General features: G+C 38.7%; 1 protein-coding gene across 1 annotated transcript; it reads left to right on the top strand.

Moving 5' to 3' along the window:
* Positions 1 to 4,659: 4,659 nt before the first annotated feature.
* LOC140921593 (uncharacterized) lies at positions 4,660 to 20,915 on the top strand. The gene is made up of 8 exons (XM_073371593.1): positions 4,660 to 5,020; positions 7,233 to 7,425; positions 9,742 to 10,043; positions 11,784 to 11,924; positions 13,962 to 14,359; positions 17,015 to 18,187; positions 18,888 to 19,149; positions 20,107 to 20,915. Exons 1-8 carry the CDS (start codon positions 4,850 to 4,852, stop codon positions 20,491 to 20,493), a joined length of 3,027 nt encoding a protein of 1,008 aa, XP_073227694.1. The 5' UTR covers positions 4,660 to 4,849; the 3' UTR covers positions 20,494 to 20,915.
* The last annotated feature ends 2,756 nt before the right edge of the window (positions 20,916 to 23,671 follow it).

Genomic DNA, 23,671 nt, shown 5'->3' with positions numbered 1-23,671 from the left:
TACATAGACTGAGTTGACAAAATATAAAGTATGGTATATGTAACAATAAGTATAAAAATAATAGCAGACATGTGAAGAAAGATAACTATTTACTACAAGATTTATAAGTAATAATTCGTATATAAGTTTTTCTTCAATTTCGTTTTGAATAAGTGGAGAGAATTAGATTCTTTAATATCATTTTCTATAGAGTTATAATAAGTAGGTCCTAAAGGAAACTGACAGAAAATTTACGAAGGCTATAGGTTATAGCCCACTAGTAGCGAAAAGCGCCAGCTTTTGGGGGGCAAAAAAGGATTAAAGTCTAGCTTTAAGTAGCTAAAATTTTGTTATTCTCGATATTTTTGACCAACTATTTGGATTTTACTAAAACAAATATTCCTCTTGCCCTTATGGCCTCTGAGTCAATAGCCCGTTCGGCCTTCGGCCTCATGGGCTATTTACTCCGAGCCCATTCGGGCTCGAGGAATAATTGTTAAATACTCTCTTGTGAAAAGTAGGCAATTAGACAAGTTTTGATGGACATCCGAACGGCTCAGTCAAATTACCGACGTTGAACCCTCTTTAAAAAATGATAACAATAAAATAATAATAAAAAAACTATAGTTGAAGTTAAGATTCTTTCGTGTACTTGCTGAATGGTAGGTCATTTATCCATCTGAAATAACATTTCATTTCAAATTCTTTCCCAGAGCATTGCACCTGTTCCTAGTGATAAAGTTGCCGATTGGATCAGCACTAGGCGTGCATAAAAAGCAGGATTGAAGTTAACTGAAGCTTTCAGAGTAGATCCTCTTCAAAAAGCCGCTCAGATACATTCCGCGCTGACCCTTGCAAGTGTTTTAAGTAAGAGTTTTTTTTTTCAAATCTTCTGGGTTATAAATAAATTGCAACCAACGACGACAACTGATTCAATTCGCACTAAAATGAAAAATATGTCAACTACCGTGAGATCCAACAACAGCAACAACCTAACTACACTTTCATCACCGGCGCATATGTATTTCCCGTCTCGAGCGGAAGAAATAGTAGTTTGCAGCGCTCTTTTGTTTGAAGCTCTCCTCATTTTCACGGGGAACTTGGTCGCAATTGTTTTCTTCGCACTAAAGACGGAGCTCCGAAAGCGGAAAAGCTTGTTTCCCCTGGTTATAAACATGGCGTTCGCGGATGTAATGTTAGGAGCTGTATCCGTTCCTTTGTTTGTTTATTTAAAGGTCGGTTTTCAGCTATGGAGTATCACACAAGAGGTTGGGGTAGTGTTGGACTACTTTTACCTTCACTTCGATATCATTTTCTTGCAGGCTTCGTTAATTTCCGCAGTTTTGTATATCTTGTGAAAGATTTTACGCCGTCTATCGGCCACTAAAACACCGTACATTGTCAACAAGGGCATATGCCATTGTTATAAGTGTAATCTGGACACTTGCTATTGTTGCCAGCGCGATGTAGTTTATTCTTGCAAACTTAATTTCAGTCATAGCAGCTTGTTATCTTTCTGCAATATTATTTTCGATTTTTTTCTTCATCATATGTGTCTGTAACTTTTGTATTAGGAGAAAATGTAAAATGAGAACCATCTCCTCTCACCAACAAAACAGAACCGTCCTGTGTGGCTGTAACATTGGTATTTGGAGAAAGTTTCAACATAGAGACGGCACTTTTCTACAACACAATAGAGTCTTACAAAACAAACGCCTAACAAAAACCTTACTTTTTGTATCTGCTGTCGCTGTGTTGTGCTGGCTTCCATATGTAATTGTCGACTGCTTAACTGAGGTACTCGAAGTCCCTGTACCTAGAAAGGTTTATTTAAGCAATAGACCACACTTTCTATGGGTTTACCGGCGTGATAACCCACGCGGGATGTTGGGAGAACACGAGAAAAGCTTGTAAATCACGAGCCGAAGGCGAGTGATTTACAAGCTTTTCGAGTGTTCTCCCAACATCCCGCGTGGGTTATCACGCCGGTAAACCCATAGAAAGTGTGGTCTATTGCTTTTATAAAATAACTTTTAGTAGAATGGAGTCTTTTAGGTAAAGAAATATGCTTTTAGTACCGTGATCAAGTCATGTCTTCTCTCTAAAGTCATCATAAGCCAATCATGACTCACGATTTAATAGCGCTGAACTTTCTCAAAACTCAGTTCAGTCAAACAACAAACAACAGCACTTCAAAACACGAGTTTTTGCGCTCATTACATGATAACTAATGAAAGCTGTTTTACAGGAAAAGTCAACACATATTCATGCGAACGTACAATGAAAGAATACGTTCATGGTTTGTTTACTACAGAAGTAGAAATTAATTGAACATCAGACTGTACGCAGCTGTATTTTGTTGAGTCGATCCGTAAAAATTTCGTGCTTACAGACGGAACTGGCAGTTATTGTAATGGAGGACTTCATTCACTTTTTACAAGCCGCAGTGGTTTAAGATCTGTTTTCTGGACTTTATTATGATCAAGAAATGCTGCGGTAACGACGTGGCTGCATTTACGAAGTTGTCGCATGTAACTTTATACAGGTACGTACAGCGCCCGATGGAAATATGTCAGTGGTGAAGAAAGGTTTCTTTGCCGTAGCCACATATTGGCGCTAATATTTGTCGGTTTGTGAAGTCAGGTAGTTTGAGGTAGGTTATGGCATCGATATCACCGAATAATTTGTGCAAATGTTGGAAAAAACCAGCCCGAAACTCTGACATCCTTCATCATCGTTGGCAGCTTGTTTACAACCTACAGCGGCCGATTTTGTACCATATCTTGATCAGAGGTCTCTTTTTGGAACAATTTCTTTCATTAAGGAGTTTAATTTTGACATAAAATAAATCAAGAATGCTAAAACTATCCGTTTTGTTGCTGGTTGGCACATGGTTAAGTTTTCCTAGAGACTTTCTACACCAGAAATTCACACAGTTGTTGTCTTTCTCGTCGATTTGGCATCGTCGTGAAATGTAAACTGCTTTCCAGCTTTGTACTTCATAACTTCTAAAGCTATGGCAGTCGCGATTGTGACCCTCAGTAATAAAATGTGTAAACCAACGCTTTTTATATTAAGAAGGCTACGGTAAGTAACTTGTTCTGTTTTTTTAGCCTTTCTAAAATCGTTGTTTGCAGATCAATAGCGGATTTTGTTTATGGCTCGTGGTCCGGATGCCTTTTTCTATGGGTTTACCGGTATAATAAACCATAGGTTTTTGACCAATCAGATCACGCGTACTATCTCAGTTATTTTATAATATGCCGTAATCATGCTAAATTATTCCAACTCTTTGTTCAATCCAATAATCTATGCATCATAGGTAATCTTTGGTTACATGTTGTCCAATAAGAAGGTCGGGCTGTCGATCGGACGAACATAGAAAGGGAAAATAACTGGACTGATGTTAGGCTAAGAGGTTCGACGTCACTTTCGGCAGCAGATCCCAGTCACCCACACTTGGCGTTTAAAAATGAGTTTTTAGAGACAAAGTTGTGATCAACAGTCCCACGATAATCAGAAAAAAATTCAAGATAGTTTATTAATTTAACCCTTAAAGCCCCTGCCAATAATTCTCACATAAAAATTCCCTAGACTATAGCTAATCTCTATACATTTCCTTAAAGAATTAATAAAGAGAATTTAATAAAAGACCCAAAGCGTTGTCCCTAAACTGATCATATTATTAATTCTCCTTACCTTGTCTTGTGGTTATGTATAGACATTTTTAGGAGATAATTGATGTTGGCCACTCTTAAAAGGTTAAAGTTGCAGAAAAAAAGACTTGCGGAGGCTTCGCTTTTAGGCTTGGCTAAATCTATATCTCAGTTCTTCAGTAAATGTAATGTACATCAACATTTTAGAAGGTTTCACAAACAGATCAATTTTCTGCGTTTCTAGTGTGTGGACAAATTAGCCTTAGCTTTGACCTGAATCTTCTAAGAAACCTTCCTGTTCATCAGTAAATTGATCGATTTTAACTCCACCCACCGCCACTCACCTGTAGGTCACACTCGCGCTAGAATCGTTTGATCGACCAAACTTGGCATTGCTTGCTTTCTTAATAACAAAGGTGGAGTTGCTTAAACTTCAAAAGAACCGCAAAAGGACCTTTAACCTTCAAAGGAACCGAGTGCTCTTGAGCTAAGCTAGATAAACAATTCACCAATCAGGACAAGCACTGTTTGACTGCTTGATATTTCCTTTATTTTGGGGCATTAACAAGCGCTCGAGGACTCCGTCTTCGTTTCTCAAGAATTTCGTCAACTCCATCTCCCATTCCGTTTAGCGAGGTGCCGAGACAGTTTACAAATTTATTTACCGGAACGAGTTATCCACCACCTTTGGCGCCTCATGTTGCATTTCCAAGACCATATGCCGATAGTTTTACACCAAACCTTTCTGGTGATTCAGCTGCAGCAAGTGTTCCATACGCAAGCCAAAGAGTGTTTGAGGAGACGACATTAGTGCGCTTTCTTCGTAGTAAAGCCCTTTTTCTTTGCTCGCGTGCGCGTTAAGTGCGAAAAAAGGTAAAGAAAAACGGGAGTATTGAGGCAAGCTGTTGTTCTTTCAATGTGACCAGATCCCGCTTGCTCGATCTCTAGCACGTGCTTAGGTTTGCGGGTCTGACGTCACAAGCAAGCATGCTTCAGAGTGATTTCAAGCGCGAGTGTGACCGAGGGGGTAATAACCTGATTATTTTTCTTGGAATTTCAGTTTTAATTCTTTGATGCTTGGCGGGTGCGTCTTATTGCGGTGCATTACGCTTAGAAGTTACGCTCATACGAGATAGAGCTGTTAAGCCTTTTGGTCTCAGAATTTTCCCAAATAACTTCGTGTGTAGCAAAAACCGGCTAGTAGGTTATTCGAAATGGCCTCTGGCAAAGCCAAATGCGTCGATGAAATGACCTTCATGGAGCTGTGCGAAATGATGAAGGCTCTTGGTTTATCGGACGAAGGGGTGATGGAATTGAAGGACGCTAGGTCCCTAATAAAAACCACAATAAAGGCAGAAAAGACGACGAACTGGTCACCAGGAAAGGTACGGTATTTGTTGGTAAAATTTCAGAACGAACGAATCTTAGCTCGGGTATTCAATTGCTTGCATGAACGCTATTTAGTAATCACTATCTCGCATGAGGCCATGCGAGGTTATAAGGCAAAAATAAGTTTAGAATTTTTTCGTTAATTTCATTCTTAGGATTTGTGTCCTAACCCTCAAGATGGACGGCTTTTTTTCCCTTTTGATGTCTAAGAAAAGAAAGGCTATGGATTTTTGCCCTGTACCGAGGCAATCGAAACATGATAGGCACAAATTAACAATATGTATACTCATCATGACTCTTCTAGTGTCATTTGAAGAATAATTCTCGACTAGGATTTACTTTTTCATGAAAAAAGTTCTCTACACGTTTTTATTATCATGTAATAAACAAGAAATGTGAAAGCGAAAGTCTTCCGCTTCCTAGTCGATCAGTTCCATCACACTGATCACGTCGCAAAGCTTCGATGTCAACCGAAGATCACCCAAATATCTGACAGCCGCACTTCGCCGTGCCGGATTATTCCGATCTGACAGAACTATAACAGTGCGAAGTAACGAACAAAATTCAACTATTCGTTTGGATTTTCCTTCTTAGCGATTGAGCTTAGGAAGATAGTCCGAGGGTCTACGAGGCTGACAATTTCACTCACTCGCCACTCCGCACGTTTGAAGAAAGCGGTTCCTATTTTGTCTGTAAGAGATACCAAATACTAGTCGAGATACTAAAGGTAAGACGGTTGGTCAAACCCACGTAAACCCGGAGAATCACGCAGTCTGTCAGTTAATGCATTCTTGTATATATCTGTTATCATTTCGACATTAATAATAGATATGATAGTGTGAATCAGAGCTATAGTTCATCCCTCCCCCTCCCCTTTATCAAATCGATATTTCCGAGAATCGCTTTGTGATGAGTATTGGCTTCTATTCTTAACAACGGAAGTTTGAGGACTGTGAATATCTCAGTATTAGTTTTTTTTAGCAAAGTGAAAGATATCGACGATTTTGAGAGCCGTGCTGGAAACTGAAAGGACTGGACGACATGAAAGGCCTAAATATAAGAATTCGGGGTAAAGTCAAAGACACGTCGATAAAGCTGGTCGGCAAGAGAGGTACGAAACTAATTGAACCAGGAGCCGATTGTATCGAACGAGTTGCCCTACTAGCCCTGTATTGATCTTACATTCGATCGAGATAACTTGAACCTCTTTGGCGGACCTTTAATTCTCGCTTCGAAAAATGAAAATAACCAAATAAAAATTCTTTAAGTTTACTCATCACTGCGTTATACACAATGGGGTATTCCAGTGTTGAGAAACTGATTCATTTAAGCAAACTTCATCCGGTGTTGTTTATTGGTGACCGCAAAGCATTTTTAGGTAAGTTTCGGGTGGATATTATTCGTCCAAGCACAAACTGACTAGATGAACACCAGTTTAGAAATATTTTGCCCTCTAAAGTGGTTATTTTGAGAAAAAAATCTCAGGAGAACCCAAAACACCTTTTTTTTGCATTTTGTTTTTTTCTCCCGGTTTTACTATAACCTTTCTACATTTTACGATGATAGATAGTCGGTCATAAGGCATGTTTCCGCACTTCAAATACGTGGTGCAACAACTGATTTTGATGTTTGTAATGCACAGTCTTTCGATCTCTTCAGAAACAATTACAGTTTTTCGAAAGGTGACTGGAGGTCTTTGATGATAATTAGTTGATAAAGTTGTTTGTTCTTTTTAGGATGCAAAATTCTTACAGTTAAGATTACTGGCCGAAAGTTTAGCTGCTAGGGATACAGGGGATTTTCAGTACTCCTGTGAAGACACTCGCCTCGCGCGTTTCCTATGTATTCATTTTTTCCTTTCTCTCTCGTTTTGAACTCGATATTTAAGGCTCTTCCACGCTCGTAAACTCTCCCTGTCTTTTTTTGTGCGTCAACGTTCACACTGCAACTTCAGTCAACGTGTTGGAATTCTTTGAAGGAACTGGGTGGATTCTTAGCGCCCCAAGGTGGGCCGGTGTGGGAACGATATAAGCATTCGAGATGACAATCCACAGTTTGGCCATTCTCTTTATATTTTGTTTTTAGTAAGTTGGATTGTATGGCTCTTGATTGTAGTTAAGAACATGGAAAGCGACAACTGGCGAAAATAAGTCTGCGTTCATAAGCTAGTATGAACGCTGAAGACTTTTTTTTTTGTACATTTCTCAGGCCTTCACCATTGTATCAAAAGCTAAAGAGGACTATGACAGGAAAAGAGACAAGCTTTTGGAATCTTACACCAAGTCCGAGGCGATACTGACTGAAGCGTGCAAGAAATTGCCTGTATTGCAGAAATTCATTGACAACTTTGAAAAGCGCATTGAACATCTAAAGCAAAAGGAATATTTCCTGTTTGTCACAGGTACCACTAATTTACGTTCTACTGCATGAAACTAGTTTTGCTGCAGTTAACCTATGTAGATTAGTAAGTTTGTAATCAGATTTTTTTTAAGTGCGATAAATCTCATTGTCTTTGGACCCCTAAAATTTCGTACGAAATAGTTCGATAAGGAAAACAATTCGCCAAAAATTACGTTACTTCCATTTGGCCCACAGGAAGTTAATAGATTTAGCCAATTATGTGCCTAGTTCCAGCCCCCACCGTGTTTTGAGCTTCACGCAACGATTTTTGAAAAACTTGAAAATATGGCCATCTGATGCGGCACTGATTTGTGGCGGTGTTTGCGAAGAACGAAGCCTTATTCAACCAAATACAAGTCAAGCAAATTATTTTGAAGGATTCTGGAGGATAACAAGCAAAAAAACGCGAAAACCAAGGTAAGAAAACAGTAAGAATCTTTGTGTGGAATGCGCCGTCGTCGGCTGTCTGGCACACAATTCTCTTAAAACGCTGTGAATTCCGTCCCGCTAAGCTTAATTTTGCCTTCAAAGCCTTGCTTATTTTGATGACTCCTATCAGTGAATCCATGTTTGCTTGTTTTTAACTCGATATTTCGCCGAGAAACTAAAATATAAAGCGTCTTTCGAAGGTCAACATCCACTGTGTGTCGAGTGCCATTATGCTAATTAGCTCTGACGTCATTGCATAATGTCACAGCGTCAGAAAATAAATTTCTTGGAAATCACTAGTCGCCCTATATTTTCAATCGATTTTTTGAGCTGTTTTGCTTAGATATTGAAGAAAAAAAATCTTTTTGACTATCGTTTTCTCCTGGCAAAATAATTGTGCACAAATATGCCTTGTAATCTTTTTTGGCGAAATATTATGGGTTTCCTGAGACCGAAATATTTTTTTTCTGAAAGTTTAATTTTTGCCCTTTCTAATGAGGTATAGCTCTATATTGAACTGTAAATAACAGCAGAGATATAATTTTTTAAAGTTACAGGGTCAAAAATACTTAAAATAAGTTCCGAAGACAATTGCAATAAGGCAAGCAAAAAAACCATGTGCATTCAAAATATGAGGGAAACAGTAATTGTATAATATGTTGTTTTTAGTAATAGTCAATGGTGTCATTCTAAAAGTCTACTTGTGTGGTTGATCACTCAATATATTATTCAAATCAAGCCCGTCAAAGTCAATACTTCCTGTCCCACCATCAATACAATGTAAATTCAACCGTAGAAAAAAGTTGAAAAGGAAATTTTACACCCTATTTTTTTGTTTTGTTTGTTTGTTTTTTGTTTTTTCGGGTATGCACACATGCATGTAACCTCTGGTGGGGTGTTTTTAGTGGAGCCCCATGGTTAAGAAAATTTGGTAATCTATCCACCCCCGAAAATTATTTATGACGTCAGCGTACGACCGAACGCTGACCGTACAGACTCAGGGGAGGGGGAGGGGAGTCAGGAGTCAGCCTGTCTGGGGAGGAATATGAAATGGCTGAGGTGAAATGTTTGCATTTCACGCACCCCGGTCGTTTCGGCGGTAAATCACATGGCGGCCTGGACGTTTAAAGAAAAAAACAAGTCTTTCTTTCCACTAAATTTTAATGTCCACACTAACTTAGATAACAGGAAAAGAGCTAGAGCGAAAAATGAATAACAATGAAGACCAATTTCGTTGGAAGAAAAACATGAAAATTATATAACGGCGGTGAGAGTGTGCTGCACGTGCAAAGCTGTTTTTTTGCTAATTAGAAAAAAGTGTGCTGCACGTGCAAAGTTTTTTTTTACTAATTAAAAAAAGAAGTGTGCTGCACGTGCAAAGTTTGTTTTTTGCTTATTAGATCTGTTGTTATTGTTTTTTACCGTTCTCGTTGTTTTCACCTCGTCTATAGTATTTTCTTTGAGAAAACTTTAAATATTAAAGAGAGCTTCGCTTTTAGCCCTGGCTAAATCTATAGTGTAAAATTCCGAAAAATAAGCCCCTCCTTGTATAAGCCCCACCAAATATAAGCCCCCCAAACCGGTAACGCAAAAAACCCCTCCATTAAATCGCCCCTCCAAATATAAGCCCCCCGGGGGCTTGTACTTGAAAAATTGCCCTCAAATACAAAGTAAAACAAAGCAAAACGGTAAATTTACTTCCAACTATAAGGCTAGCCCAATCGATTTTGAAACGCAAATTTCCCTCCGTAGATAAGCCCCTCCGAATATAAGCCCCTCCAACAATAAGCTCCTCAAAAGGGCCTTTGAAAAATATTAGCCCCGGGACTTATTTTCTGTGAATTTTACCGTTTATTATTTTTAATTATTTTATTTTATTTTATTTTAGGCGAGACGTCTGCCGGAAAAAGCCTTCTGATTAATCTTTTGCTGGGAGAAGAAATTCTTCCATCCGCACATACCCGAGCTACTTCCACCATATGCGAGATAAGGTATGGGGAGCAACGCAGAATTAAGGCCTATTTTAAAAGTAAGGACCCTGAAACAGGACAGCCAACCAAGGAAATATCCCTTGAGCCGCCTTCAGGAAGTTCTGAACAAAATTACGTTGAACAGATCTCTCCTTTTGTTAGCGAGAATGCTTCACTTTGTACGAGGATTGAACTCTTTTGGCCTCATCCACTTTTACAGGTGATTATATTTTCATTGTGTTTTATACCCGAAGTAAAAATTAATCCTTGAGTGTTGTATTTTTCGCTACAATTAAGTTTTTGTTCACTGGAGATAACTCTGCTTGGCTGCCGTGCAGAAGTTCAAATGGAAAAAGTCTCAGATCATAGCTCCTCTGAGTTTCAACCCATATACCGTGTCAGTGACACAAACCTCTGTCTAAAATATCCATAGTATTGTTGTTGTGTCTAAAGGATAAAAAGCACTAAAATAGGTCTTTTTCATTCCTGGAGCATAACCTGTTGACCTATTGATTGTGCACAGACACTTCACTTGATTAACAATTTGGAAATTTCATCAGAATTGTTTTGTACATCATAACTGGCTTATAACTCTAAACTAGCCTACCTAAAACCTTACGATATTTCAATTTAAGAAAAATTGTCCCCTCAAAAAATTGGTTATTAGGTCCCACCCTTAGGAATGAGCTTAAGCGGCTGGCTTCACTTGTTCAAACGTTCAAGCGAGGGTGCCTGAAGCTCGGCAGTCTATACATTATACTTTTTTTTTATATGGCTTAATCCGCGAGCGGGCAAGATGAAGCGAATCCTGAGTTCTGATTGGCTACCGGAGCAGGCAAGATGGACCCATTTTGCTCGCTCGGGATTTCCCGCGCTGGTCACGCCAGAAAAAGTTCTCTTTTTGGCCATGTAATAAACCCTTTATTGACCAAGCTTGTTTGGTCAAGGTGGCTGGATAATGGCCTCGTTGTTTTCTGCTTTTTTATGTCTCTGTCAATAAAAAAAGCAAAAAAGAACTTGACCAATATCCAGCCATCCTGACCGAACAAGCTTGGTCAATAACGCAAGCCATATATCTAAAGAGCGCACGCCAGAGGACAATTTGTGGCAGAAGAAAAATACCTCTGCCCTTTTTAAACCGCTCAACTTCAGACCGACAACCACGTCTAATTAAACTTTATTTATAGCTCCGATAGTATATTGTAATTTAAATTTTCACATTAAGACGAGAAAAGAAAGTGTCCGCACTGAGCAGTCGGCCTTGATTCAAATGATTTTCGTCCCCGATTTTCAGCTTCAAAACGTTTTCAGTGATTTCCCATCTCAGATGATCTATCAAGTGGTTAAGATTTTAAAATCTTCAACGTTTCCCTTTTAATCTCTCTTTTTGCAGACGGGTAACGTGAAGGGAAACCTTGCTCTATTGATAATTTTGGTAAAACACGGTAGTCAGTTATCGACTTTAGCGAGCATGCGCATATATATGATAAAAAAAATTGACCTCTTTGCTGGAACCAACAGCGCTCACACACGCTCTGATTGTCTAATACAGCGCTTGCGCATGCTGTGATTGTCTCGCCTTGACCGAGTTGATCCCGCTGGGTGAGCCAGTTTTTATATGGAGAAAAGTTGTCCCGGCTAGTAGGGTCAGACCCAACCATTGAAAAAGGGTGACGCAGGACACCCTTCTAGCCAAGCCAACGTATTGTTTCTTTAAAACGTTTCGCCACATTTCCACATTTTGTAAGGAAATGTATGAAACGTTGGCTCGCCGAGGTTAGCTCGGGTAGGCGGATGACCATTTTCCCACGGACGACTTTTCTCCATGTAAACGGGGCCTAATGGTAGTAGAAGTACAAGTAGTTTGGAGTATAAGTAATGGTAGCACAACGCGGCAAAGATAGTGGTAGTATGGCTTAAAACGTAAATAAAACTAAATCTGATATGTCTTTAATTTTAGAAAGGCATAGTGATCGTTGACAGTCCTGGCGTTGGGGAATCTAAAGAGTTGGATGACGTGGTGTACCAGTATCTCCCTAAAGTCTTTGCTTTCATTTTTGTCCTTTCTGCCGCAAACTCTGATGGAATTCAAAAAGATACAGTAAGTATCCTAACCGCTTACATTATTTTTTGCCAACTTTACCTGATTTGATTACGTAAATCGACCCATTTCGTGTGCCAGGCCTTTGTCGAAGCAAAAGAAGGAATTGTCTCAATATCAGGAAACTTCAAGTCGCTTTTGTCTTTGCTGTTTTGTTATTAAATGTTTAAATTTTTGTCTTGGATAAAACAGCAGGATATGGATGTCGTCATTTTATATAAAAAACTTGCAATTGTCTCAAGGCTGTTCTATAAGTAGACTCAGTCTCCAGTCGTAGGTATCTCGCTGCGCCCGCGGTACTACCCACAGGCGCACCGATACACCCGCGGCTGGAGACTGAACCTAAGTTATAAGATGGAGATTTTTAGAGAGGAGAAGTCATACGCCACGTTGCCATGATAGCAAAATTTCGGGATCTCAACAAGCTTCAACAAACCATAGGCCTGCAAATATGGCAGGAAGAAACGAAAAGTGTTCCCCTTTCTTCTCTAATGTCGTACCATTTGCGAAGATTGTCGAGACAACCAAGCGAGGAATAATTGTTTTCCGGCAATTTCTGGTGAGTCTATCAGCTAATCAGATCTTTCAGATTGTTCTAAGAGTCAACCAGTCACTACGCGCATATTGTGACCGCAATCACTTGTAGTCTACTTGTCGTGACTAATTCTGAGACAACAAACTGTAGGCCTGGTTCTTTCCTTGATTGTTTTTCCTTTCCTGCCTTATCAATCAGAGATAAAACTCTGATTGATAAGGCAAGGAAGGAAAAAAATAAAATAAATATTCCTCGCTTGGTTGTGGCAACAATCTTCCCAAATGGTACGATATTAGAGAAAGGGGAGGATTTTGCCGTCTGAATTTTTATTTTGTGTTAAATGTGCCGATGCTTTGGAGTCCTGCAACTCCTGTTCGTGACAAAGTACCACTTAAATACTCTTTAAAGATATCCGCCTATTCTACAAATCCAGTTAGAAGCGTCTTGTAAAGCACAAGGTTGAGCCAGCGTTACAATGGTCAGCTTGGTGGTGAGCCGCACGAAAGCGAGGCAAAATGTCGAGAATAAAACCGGCATCTGAGTGAAATAGGTCTGCATACTGAGCATACTGAGCATACTGAGCGAGCAGTAATAATGCCTGATTTCGTCGGTCTTCTTAAAAACAAGGACCTCGCGCTTGGTCATTATGCTTAAGAAGACTGAGGATTGGGGGCATTATTCGATCTAACGGACCTTTTCCATTGTTTTAAAACGATATTTAGCACAAATATATCTTGCAAATTGGGCTCAAATTTTCAGACAAAATTGTTCTGCTGCAGCTATAGCTTGATCAGAAATTGATGAGCGCATGCTATTGAGACAAAAACAGCTTCAACCAAAGATTTGCCTATTTTGTCACGAACAACAAACATTACACATTAGGTTACGTGGGTTCATGACTACGCATTGATCATACACTCTTTTTTTTTATAAGAATGTACTTTATAAGAATATAGAGGCTGAAATTTGCGAACTTTAAAGAATATTTTAAGAATAAAGCCGAGGCTGAGATTTTGAAAAGGATAGATATAATTTTGTGTGTTGAAACATCTGTAAATACAATACAATTTTATGTTTTTAACTTAACCGTATAAAATTATTCCTTTCTCTGAACGGCGAAACTAGCCAACAAAACGAAAAAACCTGCACTAGCTATAGCAAAGTGTTCAACGCTAATGACAGTTCGATGAACGGTACATGTAATACATGTACATATACCCCAATAAATTCTAAAACGGAAATGTCATAAGCTATAATTTAAGAATAATACAAGAATATTTTCAGCCTAAAATCGGCAGAAAAATAAGAATATTCAGCCTAAGCCAGAAAAACAACATTCTTATAAAAAAGAAAAGAGTGTAACCATAAGAAATGTACGCAGATATCACTCGTAACTTGTCTTAACTAAAGGCAGAAAATAATTAGTTTTTTAGTGTTTTACTAAATACAACTTACTGGTAATTTCGTTATAAATTATTTGTATGATTTTTTCGACTTTTCAGATCAGAAAATTATTTGAAATGGTAATGAACGTCTTCAGAGTTTTGAAACAAGAAGTGAGAGAAAATCTGGCCACTGCGTTCCCTATTGAAGAAGGAATGTGCGGAATGACGCATGTTTTGCAGGAATATCTGTTAACAAAGTGCGCCTTGTTTGTGTCTAACAAGTGGGACGAAGTTCCAAAGGGAGAATTTCAAAATGTCAAGGAAGTTTCCATCAGGAAATTGAAGGAGATCTGGCCCGGCTTTGATCCCAAATCACAACTTATTTGCATGTCAGCAAAATATGCCAGAGTAGCTCAGCAGTACAATGTCGCAACAGAAGATTTTCACTCGTTGATGAATGGTATGGATGGCTTGATCACCAAATGCATTAACGCCAGACTAGAACTTAATTGGCGGTAAGGTTTAGTTTACTTAGGTATAGCCTGCGAATACAGCCGTTTCTCCTCGCTCTTCGCCGCTGGGGAAGTTTCGCGAGGAGGAGCGTCTGCGACTCAGTGATAGAAATTCCATACTGATCACGTAAATCAATGTTTATATAATAAGTCCGGTAGTCATGGGGTTCCAAATGCAAGTTTGTTCAATTTTACGTTTCGCCTGGTTGATTTTGGTGAAGTGTTGTGTTCATCTGCGAACGAGCTTCATCAAAACTCAAATGCTTCTTCTAGAGAAGACTGTTTTCCACAAATATTGACTGTTTTGTTAGAGATTCAACGCGTTTATATTCGACCTTTGTGGTCTTTTGTCTTTTGTCTATCATTCGTAAACAATAGACAAAACAATGTAACTACTGTGTCGACCAATCAGCGCTTCTGACGGATTCCGGACAGATTTTACGTCATCTGTTGCTGAGTCGCAGACTTTCCTCCTCGCGATACGTCCCCAGGGGCGAGTAGCGAGGGGAAACGGCTGTTTTCGCTGGCTAACTTAGGTATATCAAGAAAGGATACTTATTCCTCTTTTAAGGTGGCTCATCCAGATACTAATTTCCTCTTCCTAACGATGATTCGGCCAAGTATTATTTTTTGACCTCAAACGCACTAAAAAATTCCAATGGGCAAATGTGACGGCTATACGCGTAAGCTGCAAATGAATCCATCCTTCATGTAATTTCTTTTGTGTATCCGCAAATTTCGTCCCATTTGATCATCGTTAGTTTTTCTAAAAATGTTTATTGATCAAAATCAATTCTTATCAACTTTTTTTCATAACAGAAGAATCTTGATAACTTCTATATTTCATTTTGTAGCGACAGTGGAGGAACGCGAAGAAGATATGACCAAAAGCTCTGGGGTGCTTTCCATCATGACCAAGCCCACTGAAACCAGTTGAACTAACCAAGAGGAAATGGAACGAGACTGTTCGATCAAAATATGATTTCCAACTGGATCGAGGAGTCCCACTTCCATTTCCAACCAAAATTTTTACTACTTCTCAGCCAATAAGAGTGGATACGAGCATTTTTAGAAAGGAGTGGTGACTTTTTAGGTCGGACCGGACCGATTGGTGAAAGAGGAGGACTCTGGAGGTAGACCTTTTTCCTGAAAATTTCCTCCTTCCATTTATACTTCGACCGAAATCTGCGGAAATTTTGGCATATTGGAAAGCAACCCTGGCCTCAGTTGTCGTCAAACAAATTTCTAGATGCTGCATTAATTTTGGTACATGAATCGACCTGTCAAAATTGGGCGCACCGGTTACTCCGTTTTTTTGCGCAGGGATTTCATTAACTTGCGCAGGAATACATTATCGCCGATGACGTCATAGCCTTTTTTTTATCTTCATGAATGAAATGCGCAAGAATCTCATTAAGATAAGGCCGTGTGCTATTTTTAGTTGGTGTAACCGGTTTTACAGGTTTTTAGTTGCTTTTAGGTCGGTAAATGTCTTGGTTTCGATTGGTCGATTAGAAAATATGAAACGTTCAACCTCGTCCCCAGGGCGCTTTTCCCTGGCTTTTGAAACGTTTTCATTGGTTAATTCACGGTGTCCGGGGAGTAAACTCAAACTTGCCTGTGACTTAAAATCGCTGAGTCGTAACGTGATTATGCAATTTCTATTTCCTGCTGCTGTGGTTGTCCTAGTTCCGGTTCAATTATCTTGGTGCGCAAATCATATTTACTTTAGAACGCTTAGGCTTTTTAGCGCTTAGGGAGTGGACATGGTTACAGCTACCATAATTTGCGGCACTGGATGTTTGTGCTGTTTTTTTCAGGAAACAACTCATGCACTACGTAATGAAAATCATCGTGTAACCTCTTGCCTGTTATATTTCTCGGAATCAATTTCGTAGGACCGAATGAACTTTCGGCAAGAGAAATTCAAAAAAATAAAATGGAAAATGTTTTAAAATGGTTTAGATTAGAGCATAGCTAACTATAATTAGAGCGGTATATATTGCATTGTCTACACGGTGATGGTATATCAGTTGGTAATGCAGGAGCGAACAAAACTTTTTAGTCGTACAGCTTTTCAAGGACTGGAAAATTGAAAAAAAAAACTGTTATAGGGTGTCAATTTATACTTTTAGTGTTCACAATTTATAACGGGTTACCTGTTACGATGACTTTGAACTGAACTTTGCAAAACTATTTTCAGTCTTCTTGCGCGTGATTTGCAGTATAAATTTCATTCCAAAGGATGACTAACAGAATTTACCATGTTGTCCACTTTAACTTATCAGTCTATGTAGCGAATGGGTTGGGTGCGCAAATCCCCACTTTTAAGCACATGTCAGTGATCATAGAGTATTTTTAGTAATAAATGTCCCGTGCACGACTGGACGACCTTTTGCTTTTCTGTGCTTACGGTTGAGTGTTTATGTGCCAAGTATTGATTAAGAATGAAGAATTATGAAAAATTTTCACGTACAAATGATATTATTATTATTTTTTTTTTAATTCAACTAAGACAACTAAGTGTTGTTTGTACGTATACGCACCGAATACTAAGCTTGAATGGGAAAGAAAGAACGTGTTCCAGGTATCAGTAACAAAAAGGCGGCTTAATGTTAAAATCGCTTCTGAATCATTTTCATCTTTTCCTTTGTTTAGGTGGCTTAATGACGTACTTTCCGTGATGATTGCTGAAGCAAAGACTTCCCTCAAAACTTTTTCCTCGAAACTTGAAAACGTCACAGAGGAAATAAAACAGATCAATGACGCCTTGGAGTATATTAAAAGCCATAAAGATGAAATAATGAAAGGACTCTATAAACATTTCGAGAACTTTGAGCTTGAAGCTTTGAATCGAGCGTGCGAATATCTCTCTTCTGATGACGTTCAATTCCGTTTCACCTCGTGGACTGAAGAGGAGGTTCCACAGGAAGACAGGGACTGGGAGGAGACGAAACGAAACATCGAAAGGGCATTCCAAAGCCGTTTACAGGAAACATTACAGTCTTGGTTCGAAGAGGGCATGTTTTTGCCAACAGCTGAAGATTTTGTTCATGAAGAGCTGAAGAAGTACTTCAGTCAACCTGAAGACCACTTAAAGTGTCTTCCAGATGTCCCGGATGATAATGAGGGTGAAAAGAGAAACAGTCCTTGGTACCGCCACTTCAAGAAGGCCAAAAGCGGCAGCCGTCAAGGACTCATTATTGGGGGTATTTACGCATTCTTTGCTGTAATTGCCTGGCTCATCCCTATTCCTTCACTTGCCATTCGACTGGTTTTTGCTGTTTATCCTGCGTTTAGCCTTTCGTTAAACGTTATTGAAAGATTAAGGACACGATGGGAGAAAAGTGAATTTCAAAACGGAAAGGAAGCGTTTATGTCAACCCATTCCAAGAACTTTCTCACCGCTGTTAAAAATAGAAATGTGCTTCAAAACTTCGTAAAATTGCAATTGAGACCTGTAAAGCAATACCTTGTCAAGGTTGGCGCTTATTTCTCCACGTTAATCCCTGTGAAAAAGAAGCAACTTCTACAGGTTAAAAATAAGGAGCGCTCTTTGGAAGAGGTAAAAAATGTTTATTGGAAGATATATAAAGACGGGTGTCGCATGAGAGGCCTTTATGCAGTGTTAGGTGTAACAGAAATATTCCCCTTGCGAATAAGTTGGAAAGGAGACATTTCTTTCCCCATTGGCAGCGGTACATTTGGTGGTGTTTACCAAGAAAATATGACAAAAGAGGAGGGAAGCAAAACTGTGGAATTGAAGGTGTGCAAAAAAGAGCTCAATGCTGAAAACGCCAGCGAAATCATGGACGATATTGAACTTTTGAGGTAAGAGAACAAGAGTCTGAATTTCCTTCAAACTGGTTAATGCAAAATAAGGGCTTTCTGACGTTTCACTCTTTGTTGGAAATACCGTAAATTTGGTCTTGGTCTTCATCTGTCTAATAACCCACCGTTTTGAAGTTATTTAATCCAAAAAAAGCCACCCCCCTCTCCCTTTACGGTGATATCCCCTCTTATCTTGAGACGTGAGGGTTATCAGCTGGGAAGCGAGCTGGACAGTTTTCGGAATACGAGGGACAAGGGTCGGGAACTACGATTTTCTCTTTCTCCTTCCATTGTTTAGCTCTTTGGGGGAAATGCCTCACTCTCCCGACTTGGCTCTTTCCTTTTCCTTTTGAATTATAAATGAGTTTAAGAGTCTAAATAAGCTCCGCCCGCTCTACTGAGAGCTCTCCCTCGATCTGTATTGAAATTTCTACGGTAGGTCTGAGTATCATACGGCCAGTCCAGGACATTACAGTGACAGGTGCTAAAAAAAGGTTGGATTTCCTTGAAAAACTACTTACAATAACGCAACTTACACGAGTTAGATAACAGTAAGAAACTTGCTGAAAAAATTAAAATGCTATGAATTAAAAATGATGGTAAAATCAATTAACGTAACAGTCTGTTTGGAATTTCGAAGCCATGAAATGTTTAAAACAAAACCCTTGCTGAGAAGAAAGTTTATCTTTCCTTTGATTAGGAAGTTAAACGACCACCGTCACATTTTGCAGTTTTATGGCATATCACTTCGCCAAAATTATGTAGTCTTGGGCTTCGAAAAATGCATTGGAAGCCTGGCAGACTATATCTTTAAAGACGAGAACAAGAAGTCAGTCCCTACCAGATCCAAAAAACAGTTTGTCCGATTAAAGTTCCAGTGGGCAAGAGAGATCACCGATGGTTTGGCTTTCATACATGCGCTGAAAGTTGTGCACAGGGACCTCAAGCCTGAAAACATTTTGGTATGAACTATACTTTTATGTTATTATATTATTATTATTATTATTATTATTATTATTATTATTATTATTATTATTATTATTATTATTATTATTATTATTATTATTATATAATCAAGAAAATGATAAAAATAGCCATTAGAGCAACATTTTACATCTTTTGGTTTTTTTTGCTTTTGTTTTGTTTTCTTGTGTTTTTGTTGTTTTTTTTTCCTTTTTAATAATCCAATCTCAAGCTGCATTTGTAAACTGCCTATACGTAGCGAGATTTACAATTGTACATTCAAAAACAGAAATAAAGTTTCCATTATTATTATTATTATTATTATTATTATTATTATTATTATTATTTTTATTATTATATTTAGTCTTTGCACGTACCTTGCTAGGTAACTGATCTAGAAAAATAGGACCCCTTGATTGTTCTAAGATCTGTTTTTTGTTTTGTTTTGGTTTTTTTTTGGTGGTGGTGGGGGTAGGGGGGGTGGTGGGAGAGCGGTTAACACATGTCAGTTCTGTTTTCGGATTACTACTTTGACTAGCCACACAGCGCCTGTTCCCGTGTACAATGATACGTGAGTGGTCTCTGAAGAAGAATGAAATAATCACATTTTTTACGGAGATAAGATTAAGATTAGACTATTATTGGGGCCGACGATATTACCTTTGAGGTGAGGCATTAGGTGATTTCAATTGTATTTATATATAATATCCTGCAAACAGACCTAGAGTTAGAAAAAAAAGCATTGAGATACTAGTGTTATATAAAACACTATAAAGCGGAAAAAATCTATCACAGTAGCTGGTTTGGAGAACATTCTTGTTTAAACTTAAATCCTTCCTCTTCTCACTGGCTATATCCCTCTTAATCTTGTACCATACAAATTTTAATTATTGTTATAATTATGATAATTATTATTATTATTGAAGTACAAATAAATGTTCTCATTTGTATTAAAGCTATCTGAAGAAAAGTTAACTAAGATTGCTGGACTAGCCAAGCCGGTAGAAGTGATTACAGACACTGTCGCTGGAACGTATTTTTATATGGCACCCGAAGTGTTTGATTCCCAGAAATATGACGAGAAAGCAGACATCTACAGCCTGGGAATAGTCTTGTGGGAGATGTGGTACGGACAGCGAGCCTATCAATGGCCTGGTACGGTTCAAGAATTTTTTGTTTGGTTGAAAGATGGTAATCGCCCAGTGCACAAGAGTAGCTCCGACAAACCTCCGTGGAAGAACTTAATGATGCAGTGCTGGGACGGCAACCCCGAGACACGCCCTACAGCTCTGGCGTGCAAGGACGAAATAAAAAGAGTGTGCATCCAAAAGAAAGTTGTCTAAATTGAATTTGACGCTGAGTGAATAATGATCTATGTCACATGTCGGCTCTTGTAGGCTGCACTTGAAAACATAAGGAGTTCGTCTGCAGATTGAACATAATTAGAAATTTATAGTTGAATAATTCAAGTTTATAAGTGGAATGCAATAATCTTTGACGTAGCTTTGAAAAACGAAACTTGTAATCCTAATGGGAAAATAAACTAGTTTTGTATAGCACTAATAACGGATGATGTGTATCAAGACAATCGTTTTCATGTGCGAAATGTAACGATTACAATTCATCTTTGTCTAAGATAAACGATAATATTAATTATAATAACAAACAGACAAATAATGCTTGTTTTCAACATATTTTGAACTTTTTGTTTCAAAAAGTACTCCTCAAAAGAAATAGCGAGTTACCAAAAGAAAATTGGCCATTATTGGTGAACTGGAAAATCGGTTCTTCCATGCATTTAAGAATTTTAAAAGCTCTGAGTACGTCAGTAATACAAACATAAAAAGGAACACATCGCTTTAATATTTAGCAATCACTGGATTCGGCTTTCGTATGATCTAAAGAATTACCTAGAACTCGGAGGGTGTTATCCACCGAGGCCTTAACGCCCTTCGAAATCTGTATATTTTTTGGATCACACGCAACGAAAAGCAAGATTTAAATTAAACAAAACCTTTCACGGTAAATTTTCTTCAAGCAGCCGGTTATCAGCTACATTTCGCGCTGACCTTTGCAAGTCTATTACCTTTTTTTTTCCAAGTCTCAACGTCTGCGTAATTAATAAATTGCAATCAAAAACAACAACTGATTCAATTCGCATAAAAAAAAGCAATATATCAACTACCGTGAGATCCAACAACAGCAACAACACTTCACTTCCATCACCGCGCATATGGATTTGCCTTCTCGAGCTTTCCCTCTTTCGATAATTAATGCTTTGGCTTTTGTTTTGGTTCTGATCTTGTGCTTGCTTTAACCCAGGGCGGTCCGTTCTCGAAATTCCCCAGGAGGTAATAACCCGTGTTCACGGTCCCTCGCTTAGAACTATTCAGCTGACTATTAGCGATAAAGTAAGGCAAAAAAGGTACCCAGTTAGGGTAGAGCAACGGCTTGCCCCGATCGGTGTAATTCCCTTGCATATAAAAAGACAAAATGGCAATTTCCCCTGAGAACAAAACATACGAGCTAAAGAAAGAGGTCTATTTCGTTAGATAGAAGCTTTGCCATATAAGGAATACTAAGAACCAGCTCTTCCTCGGTAAAAGAGTTATGGCTAGTAAGATTTCGATCTTGAAATTACTGATTGTTAATTTTAGTTTTTAATTTTTTGTTATAGTAGCATAAAAAAATCTCCCAAAGCGCTCTCCAGCTGCCCCGAGCGATAGCGAACGGTATAAATAGCATGTTGAGTAAAGGTAAACAAACCCCGAAATAAATTACAAACCTCACCGACTTTAAGGCAAGTGATTACAAGCCATCCAAGAAAGAATTAGATTTGTGGGTAATTTATTGTGCATCGTTTGTCACAAAATCTGCTGATACACCATCTGATGAATTCGTCTTTTAAATATGAAAATATATCAACTTCGGCCGGCTTTACCAATACCTCACCGGCGTCATCTACGATGAAGTTTCCTTCCAGAACAGACGAAACAGCAATCTGCAGCACTATCGTGATTGACGCTGTCTTAACTGTCGGGGGAACCTTGCTCGCAATTGTTCTCTTCACACTGAAAAACAAGCTCCGTAAGAAAAGTTTGCTTCTAGTTATAAATATGGCGTTCGCTGATATGATGCTTGGAGCTGCATCATAGTTTGTTCGTTTACTTGCGAGTTGGTTTTCGGCCACCACTAAGGAGACCGAGATGCTCTGGAACCGCTGGAGATTTTTTTCCTTTGGTTTGATCTCATTTTCTTGTAGGCCTCTTTAATTTCTGCAGTGTTTATATCTTGTGAACGATTTTACCCCATCTACTGGCCACTAAAAACATCCAACACTGTCGAGGAGAGCATATGCCATTGTCATTACTTTAATTTGGACCCTGGCTTTTCTTGTTAGCGTATTCTTCGAACTCATTAGAGACAAAAACAGGTTCTTCTATAATGCAATATTAATTTCATTTTTTTGCTCGTCTTATGTTGCTATAATGTAGGTATTTATTGGAAGTTTCAAAAGAGGAAAAAATGCACCAAGCGATGCTATTCGTCAGCAAAACAGAACCTGCCAAACCCGACGCCTGACAAAGACCTAGCTTTTTTGTGTCTGCTGCTGTGTTCTTCTGGCTTCCTCACGCCATTATTCTAAATTTGACGGCGGCACACATGGTCTCTGTACCTGTAACAACTTTTCTTTATCTTCACATTCTTACCTATTCCAACTCCTTTGTCAACCCAATAATTTACGCGTTAAAAATCCCTGAATTTAGACAGTCGTTAATTACAGTGTGTTCAAGATGTCGGATGTAGACGGGATGGACAGGGAAGGCAAAGAGGGAAGAGATACGGTTACTATTGAGTTGAATACGGTGGTAGAGTCAAGAACATCATCAACCAATTCGTAAGACACACAGCAGAACTTTGAACACGAATCTATGGACCCCAAATTGTGATCAGAAGTTGCAACTATATACTGTACTACAAAGTTCACTGACACTTTCATTAATTGCAGGAATCGGCTCCTGTAAATTGCTAATTAAAAAATGTAAGAATTATGCATACAAGCGTTTACGGATTCAGATTTCGTCTTCGTCTTCTTTGATCATTTTTTTCAAAATGCTTTGGCTTTGGTTTTGGTTCTTGTGCTTGCTTCAACCCTAGCTCCAGAGGTCCGTTCTCGAAATTTCCTATAATGTAAACCGTGCCACGGTCTTTCACTTAGAACTACAGTGAAACCTGTATTAAGCGAACACCCTCGGGGAAGGCTGTAGTGTCCGCTTAATATAGGGTGTCCGCCTAATGCGGGTTTCAATAGATAACGTCATGTGAGGTGTCAAATGCCATTCAAATGAACAGTGGAAACGTTTAGAATACTCCCAGAGACTATGACGATGTACGTTTGCATTAATTTCTTTATCAAAGTAGACCAATTGATCATAGTACCTTAAACAAAGATTGCAACTCAAATTTGAAGAAATCAGATGAGTGGAACAAACTCCATACAAACAAAACGAAATAGAAAAC

The sequence above is a fragment of the Porites lutea genome, chromosome 12 (genome assembly GCF_958299795.1).
Source record: "Porites lutea chromosome 12, jaPorLute2.1, whole genome shotgun sequence".
NCBI lineage: Eukaryota > Metazoa > Cnidaria > Anthozoa > Scleractinia > Poritidae > Porites > Porites lutea.
The sequence above is the reverse complement of the archived record's forward strand: the minus strand, read 5'-3'. Positions and strand labels throughout refer to the sequence as shown.

Bases quoted from the DNA above. Each gene is read 5' to 3' on its own strand.
- LOC140921593 (XM_073371593.1), top strand. From the start codon at position 4,850: ATGGCCTCTGGCAAAGCCAAATGCGTCGATGAAATGACCTTCATGGAG. The intron at 7,426-9,741 runs GTACCACTAATT...ATTTTATTTTAG, and splicing joins ATATTTCCTGTTTGTCACAG to GCGAGACGTCTGCCGGAAAA. The intron at 19,150-20,106 runs GTATGAACTATA...TTTGTATTAAAG, and splicing joins TCAAGCCTGAAAACATTTTG to CTATCTGAAGAAAAGTTAAC.